This window comes from Colletotrichum navitas (genome assembly GCF_030913465.1).
Source record: "Colletotrichum navitas strain CBS 125086 chromosome Unknown LY79scaffold_147, whole genome shotgun sequence".
NCBI classification, from domain to species: Eukaryota; Fungi; Ascomycota; class Sordariomycetes; order Glomerellales; family Glomerellaceae; genus Colletotrichum; species Colletotrichum navitas.
In genome coordinates, this window is record NW_026850693.1 from 31,124 (window position 1) to 44,705 (window position 13,582).

Here is a 13,582-nt window from a genome sequence, read left to right on the forward strand (position 1 = left end):
GGGCCCCCACGGATTAATTGGGCAACTAATTATTCAACAATGTAAGATCATCACTAGGTATATGAAATCGCGATCTGCCATAGTTCGGACGGAAAGGGGCTCTACATAGTACTTCTGCCAATAGATTCATGACCGAAAAGTAATGCGGGAAGTGCCGCGTATCAGGCACGTGCAGTCAACAGGGGCATTGTGATAGCGATTCAACTATCGCGCCCCCATTTCGACCCAGTAGCCTCGAATTCCATGTCTGTTATGGGGCCTTCAAAACTGACTTGTCACATCATGAGGCTTGCCCGGCTTCATTAATGGATTTGCAATGATAAGACTGATCATTGCATCAGCAACCAAGCTGCAGGGGCTCTTCAGATAGTGAATATAGGTATGATATTTTATCCAGCTAAACGCCACATGCGAAATCGTTCAATTCATGACTGAACTTGCAGAGGAATATTTCGCCGCTGCGAGTCCAAAAATAATCTTTGTCACAAAGACTCTCTGTTTGGAATTGAGACCATTAGCTGGACTTATAATGTTGGCAACATTGAGTGTTCTTGCTACTCCATATCAGTCACATGCCCCAAGGCGACATCCTACATGGTTAGTAATCTGCAGGTAACAGCCCAGTGTCTCCTGCATGGCTTTAAGGGAACTTAGACTCGCAATGAATCTCACAATTAGTAGTCGTCAATAGTAGTATGATTTAACGACGGTATCCAATCTCGTGCCAAACTGCGCCCAAGCGGTCGGTTTGTCTATCTAAGTTACGGTTTCCTCTTCAGTGAATAAAAGGCCGGGAGCTCTCCGCCGTACGGCGGGATCATCCAGACCCGGCTTATCTACCCCTACCCCCTACCCCCATACACTAGCAATCATACATGTAGTGTTTGATAGAGTGAAGACATGAAACGTGTATAAATCTGAGTTTATGTTGTTAACTCTAACTGATTATTAATGATTGTTCACAAGAAGCACAAATTCAACATTTTTTGATGAATAGACTTCTGTTTGTGAAGTGCAAAAACCTGTGGCGGCTGTTGTATATTACCTATTGTAGAAAACCTCATTTATCTCAGTGCTTCTCATATGGGTTTGCGTATTAACAGATTACCTTTCAATTAGCTTCGTAATCAAGCCAGCTTAAAAATGGGTTCGTCCGGGTTAAACAAATAAGTTCTTAGAGGTCGTCACGATGTGCAATTGACAATAAAATTCTGGAGACACTGGCAACGACCCTGTGATGCACGTGAATCTGCAACCTTGTGAAAAAGTAACTTAATGACGTCAGCAACTCAAAAGGTAGCAAGATAATAATGATGATGATGATGATATTTAACGCCCGTCAGGTCCAGTCTGTGTAGCACAAGGCGCCTGCTCAGCCTATCTACTATTATTTACTAGCCTAGGATTCCTTTATAGAAGGGATCTTAGGTATAACAATGTCCCTCTTTAATAGTATAAATCCCTTATCTTAAGCCTATAAATTAGTGTTTTTTCCTAAGAATATATATAAAGTTAAAAATACTAGGTAATAACTATATAAAGAAGTATAAAGTTAAGTTATAAAGTAGTAAAAAAGAAAATAAAAGTTTAGTAAAAGTAAATATATATATAACTAAAGGTAAAAGTATAGCCTTATTAAAAAGTAAAAAAAAAGGTATAAGTAAATATAGTAATAGAGATATATAAAGAGGACCTTAGCTAGCTAATAGTTAAAAGTAACCTATAGAGGTACTAGATTAACCTATAGGGCCCTCTAGCTAAGCTAGTAATACTAAGCTTAAGTTATAAAGTAGCTTTATACTATAAGTTCTTTTTTTAAGGGGTTAACTAAGGGTAATAGCCTAGGCTATTATCTACTAAAGGCTAAGTGTATATATTAACCCTCTAGGTATTAGCTTAATAAACTTAGCCTACTACTTCTTAAGCTAGGCTTTTATACTAAGCTAAGGGGAGTAAGGCTAAGTATATTAGTAGTATAGTAAGTACTTTAGGCTCTTTAGAGCCTTATAGTAGTAGTACTATTTAGTGTTATTATAAGTAAAGTAGTTATAATATACTATATAGTTCTTATATTTAGTTTAAGTAGCTAAGAAGAAGTAAAGCTTATAGTAAAAAAGTTTAAGCTTTAGGGGGGGTTTAATAGTAGCCTTAAGGTCTTAGAGGCCTTATAAGTAATAGTACTCTAGGTAAAAAGTATACTACTAAGTAAAAAAAGTATAAGTAAAGTTTAAGTAAATATAGTACTTAATATAGTTAATTATAAGAGAATATATATATAGGTCTAGGGATTTAATAGTTAAGCTATATTTAGTAAAGTAGTTTATAATATTATTACTATAGATCTATATATAGCTAAGAGACTACTAGACGTCTACTATAAAAAGAGACTTCTTAGCTAAGTGTTAGAAGTTAAAAAAAGTAAATTATAAGAAGTTAATAAAAGTACTATTAAAGCACTATATAATAGTATAGTTATTTAAGTAAATAAAAATATTAGTTATTTTTAGGTAATCTAAGGTAATCTAGAAGGCTATATAGAGGCTAGTATTAGCCTTTTCTACTTTAGTATTAAAGACCTCTATATTTAGAAGTTAGTAGTAGCTAGTGTATATAAAGGTAGGTCCTTAGAAGATAATATATCTATAGCTAGTATTATATAAGGTAGTTTATAAGCTATTAGTGTATACTAGTAAGTAAGTAAAAAGTAAAAAGGCTACCTATATAGTATAAGTTATAGTAGCTTTTTTTTTACTAAGCTTAGTCCTTAGAAGGTAGTTATATATCTAAAGGAGAAGTTTAAGGTATAGAAAGCAAGGTAAGGTTTTTTCTATATTAATAAAGATAGTAAGGTAAAGTATAATACTTTACTATTCCTAGTTTACTTATATATATAGTCTAGTTATAAGTAAGTATAAGAGGTCTAAGGTCTTTAGTTAAAGTAAATATTATAGCTAGTAAGTATTTAAGAGTAACTTAACTAGTAAAGTTATAAATTTTCTATAAAGTATAGATAAAGGTATAGTTTACTAGACTAGTAAGTAGCCCTTAATCCTTAAGTTAATAGCTAACTAAAGTTTTACTAGCTAGTCCTCTAGGCTAGTAGTAATATATTAAAAGGTATTATTTTTCTTCTTAGCTATAGCCTTAGTATAGCTAAGGTACTATAGTTCTAAAGTATAAAGGGCTTTTAAGATAATAATAGTATAAAGTACTTTTTATATAGTAGCTAGGGGGGTACCTTTAATAACTTTCTTAAAGCTATAGAGGTACTTTACTACTAAGTATACCTTAGTAGTATAAGACTTAATATAAGTCTTAAATAAGAGAAAGTAGTTAAGCTATACCCTAAGCTAATATATAGTAGGTTCTAAGGTAATTAGTCTATAGTAGTACTTAATTAAGGGAAGTAAGTTATTATTAAGTTTATAGCTAAAGTATATTACTTTTATTTTAGCTAAGTTAAAGATAATACTAATAAAGGCTTTATATTTAATAGTTATATTAAGTATAGACTAGGCTATAGTAGTAGTATATTTAAAGGATTTCTTTATATAAAGGATAGTATAATTATTTATATATCTAAAGTAGGTTAAGGCTAGGCCTATACTATAAATAAGTGCTATATATAATAAGTATAAGATAAGTAATATAGGGGATCCTTATAGAAGTCTATAGGATAAAGGGGATATAGGTATTCTTATCCTTTTATACTAAATAAACACTTAATAAAGGCTTATAAAGTGCTTAACCTATTTAATAATATTATATAGCTAGCCTTATTCCCTAAGGTATAAGTTAAGTACGTCTAGTAAAGTAGTATTAAAGGCTCCTTAGATATTATAGGTTATAAAGGTAATAACCTCCTTATAAGTAAAAGTAGCCTTAATATTATATATAAAGGTAGCTATAATATTAACTATAGACCTCTTTAGTAGTATACCTTCTACTTATAGGTAAAGAATACTTTACTAAACATAGGTCTAGGTAATTTTATAGACTAAAAGGTGTTCTAGCCTTTTACTAAGTGTTAAAAGGAGTAATATAAGGCACTAGCCTTTAGTAGTACTAGTGTCCTAGTTTAGCTTAAAGATTATAATAGTCTTAGCTTAGTAAAAAAGTAAAAAGTAATACTTTATTTAGATATAGTATTAGTATAGTTATATAATATACTAGCTAAGGTAAGGCTAATATAGCCTTCTTACTAGCTGTTATAGACCTAATAGGAGAAGTAAGGCTATAATAGGTAATATAAAGTAATATAGTACAAAGGTAAAGTATAATAGTAGAGTAGTAAAATAAGGCAAGTAATAACAAGGAGCTAAATAAATAATATAGGACAAGAGCTAGGTATAAGTATAGGTTATCTATTAAGGTTACTTTTCCTTATAGAAGGAAATAGGCAATAGGATATATACCCCTAGGCATATACCTAGACATATACTAACAGGGTAATCCTATGTCCTACCTGTCTATCTACTATATAAGGCACTTATCCTATAATAAAGGCTAAGTAGCCTTAAGTATATTAATAGTAACTTTGTTTACCTCTAAGGAGGTATTACTTACTTTTAGTAAAGTAGTATAATATTCTTTAGTAGTAACCTTATTAGTCTAGAGAAGTATTTTATATAGGACTATAGGTATTATATAGCTAAAGTTATTTATATAAATATCTCTCTTAAGGAGTTTTATCTTAAAGAATAGTACTTTTTTTATTAAGTTAGTAATAACTATATTATTTAGCCTCTATAGTAGTAAAGAAGTAAACTAAGTAGATAGCTTATTTTAACCTATTATATAGTATAGGTCTTTATTTATTTCTATATTATATATCTAAGTCTACTATATAGTAGACTTAGCCTTATAGATAATAAAGTAAAAGAGGTAGTAGGCTTTCTTAGTGTTTAGTAAGGTAAGGTCTTAGTTAGTAAGCTAGTAATATACTTCTTTTACTTTTTAGTAGTCTTTAGACTACTAGGGTGTACTTTTACCTCTAGGTATACTTTATACACTAGCCTTAGCTAAGGCTATCTAGAGGACTATACTAATAGTAAGTATAGTTTAATTAAGGTTATTATAAGAGTTAGTAAAAGTAGGTATAGTCTATACTATATTCTTTACTATAGCTAAGAACTCTAGGATCTATTTAAGTAAAAGACAAAGATAGGCTTTTAAGTAAAAGGTATATAAGATATTAGTGTAAAGAAATATAGTAATTATAGTAGAGTAGTTAGATCTAGTATAGTACTATAAAGTAACCTATAATAAAGTAAAAAGGATATTAGTTACTACTAGGTTAAAAGTATTATTAGCCTAGTAGGTAGGTTCCCTAGAGAAGTTAAGGACTAGTAGGTTAAAACTAGTAAACTAGTTAGTAAGTTATACTACCTTATAATTTAGTTTAGCTTTAGGTTACTATAGGTAGTATATAGTGTTAAAGTCCTTAGCTACTAAGGTTCTCTATAGTAGTATTTACTACTCTAGGGAGTAAAGGGTTATTATAAAGGTAATATCTTAGTATATATTAAAGATATATATTTAGTATACTATAATACTTAGTAGGTTTTAGTTTAAGGTCTTAGTAATACCTTATAATTCTATAGCTAGTAAGTCTTTTTAGATATAAGAGAAAATATAGGGTTATATTTTTATACTTATCTATATATATACTAGTAAAAAGAAGGTAGGTCTAGGTAAAACTTAGTAATATTTTATACTTTATCTAAGGAGCACTATAGTTCTTATATTAGTATAACTTTAGTGTAGGCTACTAAGGTAAATATAAAAGTAGTATTATATACTACCCTAGATTTCTTAACGTTAACTTAGAATACTTAAAGGTTAATATAGTTATAGGTGTTTACTAGTTCTAGTGTTTTTTTATATAGTTATCCTTATAGCTATAGAGAATATAGGTTATATATCTAGGATTAGGGTCCCTAGGGTAAATATAAAGGTAGTACCTTCTTCTAATAAAGGGTAGTTTAATAGTATAGTAATATTCTTTTTATCCTATAGTCTACTTACTAGGTTAGTGCTTAGTGTTACTAAGGGCAAGGTTATAAGGTTAGTAGTTTCTAGGGCTAAGGCTAAGGCTAAGGGCTTAGTATATATAGTAGCTAAGGCTAGTAGGTCTATTAAAGTAGTAGCTTAGGCTACCTTATAAAGTACTTAGCCTTATTATCTAATATATAGCTTCTTAGCCTTAGTAAAGTAGTAATAAAAGCTATTTCTTATTTATAGTCTAGTAAAGTAGGTCTTAGCTATTAAGTTATAAAGACTATAGTAGTTATAGTATTTAGTAAAAGTAGTATATATATCTAGGGGGTAGTCTATAGACTAGCTATACTAAAAGTAAAATAGTTAGTAATAGTAAAAGTAGTTCTTATACTAGTTCTAGTAGGTTAAGTATTATTTTAGTAGTTTTTTTTTAAGTTTAAAGGAGGTAGTACTTTTAAAGAGTTAGAAGGCTAAGTAAAGTAAAGTAAAGCTAAATATAATAACCTAGGATTAGAGGTTAAAGCCTTTAGAAGTAAAGGTTAAGTATACTTAAATAACTAGTATACTTACTTATAGTTTAACCTCTAAGGCTATTATAGACTTAGTAAAAATAAGGTTATAGTTAAATCTTAACTTAATATTATATAAGATATTATAAATAATATAAGTATACTAACTAGTAAATCCTTTAATATAAGTTATATTAAAGAGTTAAGATAGCTTAGTACTATAAGTAAGTATAGCTAATTATATTCCTATAGTATATAAGGTAATTATAAAACTACTATTAACTTTAGTTATTACTATAAGGTTCTTAACTAAAACTTTATAAGCTTTTATAAGTTAGTTATAAATAACTAAAGAATTAGTTATTTATAAAGGGTAGTCTATAAAAAGTTAAATAAAAATATAAAGATCCTCTAAGTATATATTACTAGGCCTCTTTTATAAAGTAAGTAAGTGTCTTATAGTAACCTAATAAAGTAATACCTCTTATTATTTATAGTAAAAAGTAGTATTTATATATATCTTAGGCTAAGGCTAAGGCTAAGGCTAAGAGAGGTTACTAGGTAGACTATACTATCTAAAGGTAATATCTTAAAGAAACTAAGTAAATATAAAGGTATAGTAGTAAGCTACTACTTAGTTAGCTAGTTTTAACTTAAGCTAGGTTAAGGTTAATTAAACTATATTAGTAAAGTAGTACTAATATAGTAGAAGCTTTTAATCTTGTCTAAGAGATTACTAGCTATAAAGTTTTCTTTATAGATAGTAGTAAAGTAAAAGGTAAAAGATTTAAGAGTCTCTTTATCTTTTACTATTAGTAATAAAAAGAAGGTAAGTTATTTTTATAGTAAGTAGACTAGTTATTAGGTAAAGTTAAGGCTATAGATAGTAGTATTAAAGTAAGTAGTATTATATAAAGGTAGTAGTAATAAGTTAAAAACGTCTAAAGGATAGCTATAGACAAGAAGGCCTAGGCCAGGGGGCCTAGGGCCTCAGCCTTAGTAGCTAGGGCTATAGGAAGAAATTTAGTCCAAAAGGTAGCTATTAGTGTTTATAGTATAATTAAGGTAGCCTACACTAACAGTGTGTACTAAGAAAAATATATAGGAGGGAAGGTTAAGGTCGAAAGGTGGCAAGATGAATTAGGTAAAGGCTGTCTATATTGCAACTTCGTTCTAACATACTTCACTCTTACTATCAACCCGCAGGGCTTAAAGAGCCCGATGAATCTAGGCCATAGAGACTCCTATTCTCTAGCACGTCAAGATCACTGAAATATACACCTTTCCCGCCTACAATCTCATCGATACACCAGAACCAATCGCGGATTTAGTGGATTCTGTCTACAACCTACCTAGGAAGGCTCCAGCACTCTACGTCAATCTTGAAGGAGAGAATTTATGCTAGGATGGTATAGTACGGTATCTATCTTGTGAATTTATGTCTTGCCTAAAAAGCATGTATTTATATTACAGCCAGTAATCTATCAGTATGGTTTCTACTAATAGTATAGCTAAGGTTAATACTTGGTAGATCCTATAGAGTTATCACCTTATCATATCTTTATATAACCTATCTATAGTTCTTCTGTTTATAGGGAGTTATCCTTTTGTTAGTAGTTCCTATAAAGGTTGTGCTGCCTATATGTCTTCGCTTGGTGTGGTAACATTGCCTGTAAATTGTTAGGTTGTAACAATTTAGAGGAGGAAGCAGGAAATAGAAGCAGTACGTATAGGCTTTAAGGAGACCAGGACACAAAATCAGCACTGTACATGTAGACAGCTTTAGCTACCCTTTCGGCCTTACCGCTAGGCATAACAAATTATGCGTGTGTGTGTGCGTGTGTGTACGCTAGAAGGACAGAAGCTATAAAGCAGTTACATCTAGTAATATCCTCACTAACCTTAAGGCACCATTTCCTTCCTCAACTGCCCAGCCAACTCCACAACTTGATCCCCCGTGATCTTTGTAGCCGATCTCTGAAATCCCTCGTTAAAAGGAAACCGCTCTTGCTCAAAAAGAATATTCATGTACTCTGTCGGCGCATGGGGGTTCTTGAAATCCCCAGCCATGAGACCCAGAGCCAGTGCAGCCTCGACGTAGGCAACGCCGACTTGTTTCTCTGTCAAGTTGAAGCTCGGGTTTGTTGCTTTTGCAACCCTGGTCCTTTCACTGCGCACAAATGCCATTGTCTTGGAATCTACTGTCGGGCCAGTGAAATGCGCCTTGACGCCGTTCCAGACGACCGCATCGAACTTGTTGGCGTTACCAGTGACGTCGATGTCCGCGCGAGAAAGACTGCCATCGTGCTCAATAACGTTATGTTTCTCCAGGTCCTTAAGATTGACAGTTTTGGGGTTGCCAGTGGTTGAAACAGCAAAGACGGGTTCAGCTACCATAGAGACGAATTTCTCATCAAAGTTGATAGCGGTCAAAAAGGCGGTGGTAAACTGCTCGTTGGAGATGTTCTTGCCGTCGCGAGGGAGATAGCCATGATTTGCCAGACTGTTGATCACAGGACATGGAGATCGATCTGCGTCGAGGGCGGGGACCTTGTAGGGAAACTGAGGGTCTTCGCCGGCTGGTAGGCCAAGAGCCAAACTAAGAATACTGGATATAAGGACAGCCGTGAAGCGAAACTGCATCTTAGGAAGTGTTACAAGCATGGTAGGCAAGGAGGAAGGTATTATTATGGTAGTATATGCCGTTATTTTTAATTTGGTTGCAATAATGGAAAATCTTACGAGAACGAGAAGACTCAGGAAATAAATATCTTTTACACGTTAGCTGTGATATTTAGTCATTGTTTCAACGTGGGCATCTAGTGTTTCAGGCAGTGCGTATGGTGCAGATAAGTCCGTTCCGAAAACCTTTAATTTCTCACCACTACAAGATCAGCCCCTACTTGATTAGATAAACATGAGGCTGCAAATTACAGCATTGACTAGCAAGAAACAATTCTTCGCATTCAATGTCTTGTCAAAACCAGATATGATGCAACTTTGAATAAGGGTCAGCTTCATCATCGAAAGGATCTTGCAAGGTCGACGTGGTTGAGGCTTGTGCACTTGAGATATAATGTTCTGCTGCTTATGTTACTTTTGAGTTGATTGTAATAGCCCACGAAGCTCGCCAAACGATTAGTGCCAATTAGAAGGCAGACGATCTTAATCTGTGATGCTGAGAACTACTACGATACAACTGTTCAGCGAGCAGCTCCTGAAATATAAAGGAAGTCGAAGCAGCCTAGACAGCACTGTCAACAGCACAATCCTCTCAAGCAGTAATCCAACCGATACGACCAGTGATTCAATATCAAGTGTGGATGGAAGAGACTCCTAGAGTGGGGAAGTTGCGGAGGGGGGCCGGATGGGGAGAATCCGAGTATCAGAGGATGTACCTAGACCTACCTAGCAGTTTGGCTTACATCCTGGTTTAATCTGACAACATTCGCGCCCTTAACCTGTTTGATTGACTTATTGATTTTTTCGTACCCTATTGAGGAAAAGGTTCGTCAAGTTGACTTTTACTTAGAAGCTTACTGTATATAAGGTTACTTAGGCCCGCAACTTTGTCTCAGCCTCTCTTATATGACTCCGCATATAAGGTCAAATGGACGACCATTGTCACATGCAAAAGCATGCTGTAGAAAACAGGAAAGTGCGCGGACATCGGAACGCCCCGGCGCCAGATGTTAGAGAAATAACTGCTGACATAAGTGCTATTGAAGTGTCTGGTCTCATTGGGCCTACGAATGTGTTGTATTGGTTGAATGAATTGGTTGTGTGTGACGAACCGCAGCGTCTGCTACAAAGAATGTAAAGTAGTTGCTCTGTTCTAATCTAATGTGCCAGACGATGCCGGCTAGGAAGACTGCTATGAAGTGGTAAGCGTCACGGGAGGCTCGCAAAAGCTTCCTTCGTGGCTTGGCCAAGTGTATCGATAGAGATAGCCCACTGAGCCCCGCGGAGAGACAAGAATGGATCAAAGTCAAAGATACTGGACGTAAACTCTTCTATCTGCCTTCTGGCGTTAGCTATTCCGTGCTCTTCAAGCTACCATTCCTAAGGGAAATTCTCTTGTATTGTGTTCAAGATCTCCAGTATCTTCCTCAACTATGGCTCGTGTACAACCGAAAACTCACGCCTGGCTGGAGGCTCCAAGTCAACAGAGAGTCTCAAGCAATGATAAAGCTATCTCAGTCCGCCGTTTTCAATGGTCGGGGGAGGCATATGGCATTGCCACCGGATGGGCATCTCAGTTTTACATTTGGTACGCAAGATCTCATAAGTAAGAGATTTTAAGAATGATTCTGGTTTATCGGGAATTTCCGAACCGACTTTTAGTTCGCAGCTTTTGTCCAAACTTCCACAGCAGGAATGGGGCCGGTACACCCACTACCACGGCCACAATTGCCAATACACTCCCACCCCAGCCATATCCGAGGTTACCGAACAGTGCAGGAACAAAAAGCGGAAATGAGAAAGCAGCCATTGACCTGAGGAAGGAGCAAGCAGCCGATGCCGATGCAGTGTGAAGTGAAAAGCAGTCAGCAATGTAGGCTGATATGCATTGGTACGAGATCATACTACTTCCGACCGTAATGACGATCCCAATCTGTGTTTAGCACCGATCAGCCAAGGTAGAGGAAAGAGAGGGCCACAAGTATTTTCTTACGTTTGGGACCAGGAAATGCATTCTGTTCTGTGCTGACCAAGCGAACAGCAAGATACCGCATGGTGAAATGACCGCAGCCGGAATCATCAAGGGGATGCGAAACTCTGGAGCACCGACCTGGTCTTCTTTCATACCGTAGCGTAGTTTGAGTCTGCGGTAGGTCGCGTCCATGGCTGGACCGCAGATCAAGACACCGATCATGGATCCAGCAGCGACCGAGATGTAGTTCAAACTAGCGATACCCTTACTCATCCCATAATGGTCTTCCCATAGTGCAGGAAATCCGGAAATTATGAGGTAAAGAAACCCAAAGTTAAAAGCCTGGTAGATTGCTAGGCTCTGGATGATGGGCTGCGTTGCCAGCATGATCCAGGGCCGTGATAAGCTGATTTTCAGAATTCCGGGCAGGGTGCGGTTTTTCTTTTCCCACTCGGTATGGAAGGTTTGCTCAGCATGGGCCTTGCGAAGATCGCGAGCCTTCAGCTGAAGCAGACGTGGCGCGTACGTCTCCCGGAGTAAGAAGAGCGCGATCAACTGGACAGTGAGGTTCACAATGACTACAAGCCAAAAGGCCCACCGCCAAGTTGCATACTGGGAGATGTAGCCACCAACTAAGATGTCAATTGTTAGCGGATAATCAAGATTCGGGTAGTCGAAGCGGTTGTTAACATACGGATCGGTCCAATCGCCAAACCCATCACTGGTGCAAACTGCATACAGGCAAGGCCTTTCCCGCGCTCTTCAGGTCGCCAACAGTCTGCTAAGATACCGTTTCCCATCTGTATCAGGAGAGTCAGAAAGAAATGCCATCGGGCCTGCTTGGTGAAGATATACCCCGACTGTAACGCTCCCTCCGATGCCGGCCAAGAACCGGAAGGCCAAGATCTCTTCCTTCGAAGTAGCGAACCCGCACAATGTGGTGAATAGGATGAATATTACATTGCCCACTCTCACAATGGGTGTTCGACCCCATATCTCTGAGCAGGGTGAAAGTATAAAAGGCCCGAGGGCATATGTCAAGAGGAAGACGGACAGCACCAGTTGAAGGTAGACCTCGTTCGTGATGTGTAGATCCTCGGCGATCGGTTTGAGGGCCGGTGCAGCGATGGACGAGGAAAGAGGGGAGAGAAATGCGAACGACGAAATGATTAATGAAGTCTGTCAATGCCGTCAGTGGGCGTACGCACGTATGGCTTGAATCATGCAGAGCACTCACTGTCCACTTCTGTCTCCGAGTCCAGTTCTTAGGGTTCTTCGGGTCGTCTGGTCCATCCCAGGTCACCTAGTAACTGTAAGAGAAAGATGCAGACATTCATGCCGAGTTAATTTACCAACGTAGAGGTGCCCTCATCTTCATTGTCTGTCTTCTCGGAGTCCAATGACGTCTGACTCATCCACACTGATGGGGTCCTGAGCTGATTCCGAGAAAAAGCGTTGTGATGCTCGACCGGTACTGCTAATGCTTTCTCTGTTATGGAAAACTGGTGAGTCTTGTCAATGTCGTCTTTTCCAGATAGCGGTGAAGTCATTGTAATGTGCGCAATGGGCATAAGCTATTGATCTAGAGACAACGGCTATCAGAGTACAAAGTGAAAGAGATGTTGGAAAACAGTTGTAATCTGTGTGGTTCTAGCCACCTCTCTTATAACACTAGTTACCCAGGCCATTGCGGTTTGAGATGACAGGTGTGCTCGTTGTCAGAGGAAACGAAGAAAGAATCTCGTAGCTCGAGTCCAGTCTGACTTCTCACTCTCAGACACGCCATAGGCACTATCGTGCCAGTAGACAGCCGAAGGGAGCTGCTACGCCTTGCCGCTTAGGTCTGAACGAGTTACCTGACGCACATCAGCTAGATGGGTCTGCCGTATAACAGCCCAGCCAGATCAGGAGATGGCTTTGGTCTGGCCAAAGGTCGAAAAAGGGGTGTCTGTGAACTGTTGTTTTCCCCCGGAATTCTGGCCCAGCAAGCGACCTAGGGGGGCGGCCCGAGACACCAGCAACTGCGCTACTCAACAAACAATTACATGTATTACCATCATACGCCATGCCCGAGGCAGCACGAACCAAGCGGCTTGTGCCGCTTTTCTCATTTTAGTTTCCGAGCCGCAACAAAAAAAAAAAGCGGGAACACAGGAAATCGCCGGTCTCTGACACCTCTAGAAAGAGACGAAATAGGCATAAAGACAAGCATGACTGAGGAATGCAAAAGTTAGGTCCATCCAGGATTCGAACCTGGGCCTACGGAAAGATATGATTGTGAAATCAGAATCCGACGTCCTAACCAACTAGACTAATAGACCGGCCACGAGGAGCATCTTGCCTTGCGAATGACCTGTCTAGAGGAATGTTCATGTGGGCTTGCCATGATGGGGCTGCTGCCCTTGGCGTGGACACGCTA

General features: G+C 37.2%; 3 protein-coding genes and 1 non-coding gene across 4 annotated transcripts; 1 reads left to right on the top strand and 3 right to left on the bottom strand.

Moving 5' to 3' along the window:
* Positions 1-8,411: 8,411 nt before the first annotated feature.
* LY79DRAFT_680859 (Chloroperoxidase) lies at positions 8,412-10,250 on the bottom strand (the record flags this gene model as incomplete). The annotated part of the gene is made up of 2 exons (XM_060564547.1): positions 8,412-9,088; positions 10,178-10,250. The coding sequence occupies 2 exons, from the start codon at positions 10,248-10,250 to the stop codon at positions 8,412-8,414; spliced, it is 750 nt and encodes a 249-aa protein (XP_060407482.1).
* A 147-nt stretch (positions 10,251-10,397) lies between these two features.
* Positions 10,398-10,811, top strand: LY79DRAFT_529038 (uncharacterized protein; the record flags this gene model as incomplete). The annotated part of the gene is made up of 1 exon (XM_060556081.1): positions 10,398-10,811. A coding segment is annotated over one exon (414 nt), but the record flags the coding sequence as incomplete, so codon positions are not given.
* Positions 10,812-10,817: 6 nt separating this feature from the next.
* Positions 10,818-12,713, bottom strand: LY79DRAFT_680861 (major facilitator superfamily transporter; the record flags this gene model as incomplete). The annotated part of the gene is made up of 6 exons (XM_060564548.1): positions 10,818-11,124; positions 11,185-11,795; positions 11,858-11,963; positions 12,019-12,342; positions 12,401-12,466; positions 12,516-12,713. The coding sequence occupies 6 exons, from the start codon at positions 12,711-12,713 to the stop codon at positions 10,825-10,827; spliced, it is 1,605 nt and encodes a 534-aa protein (XP_060407484.1). The 3' UTR covers positions 10,818-10,824.
* A 682-nt stretch (positions 12,714-13,395) lies between these two features.
* LY79DRAFT_t280 lies at positions 13,396-13,484 on the bottom strand. The gene has a single exon. It is a non-coding gene; the product is annotated as a tRNA-Gln (tRNA).
* Positions 13,485-13,582: the final 98 nt, after the last annotated feature.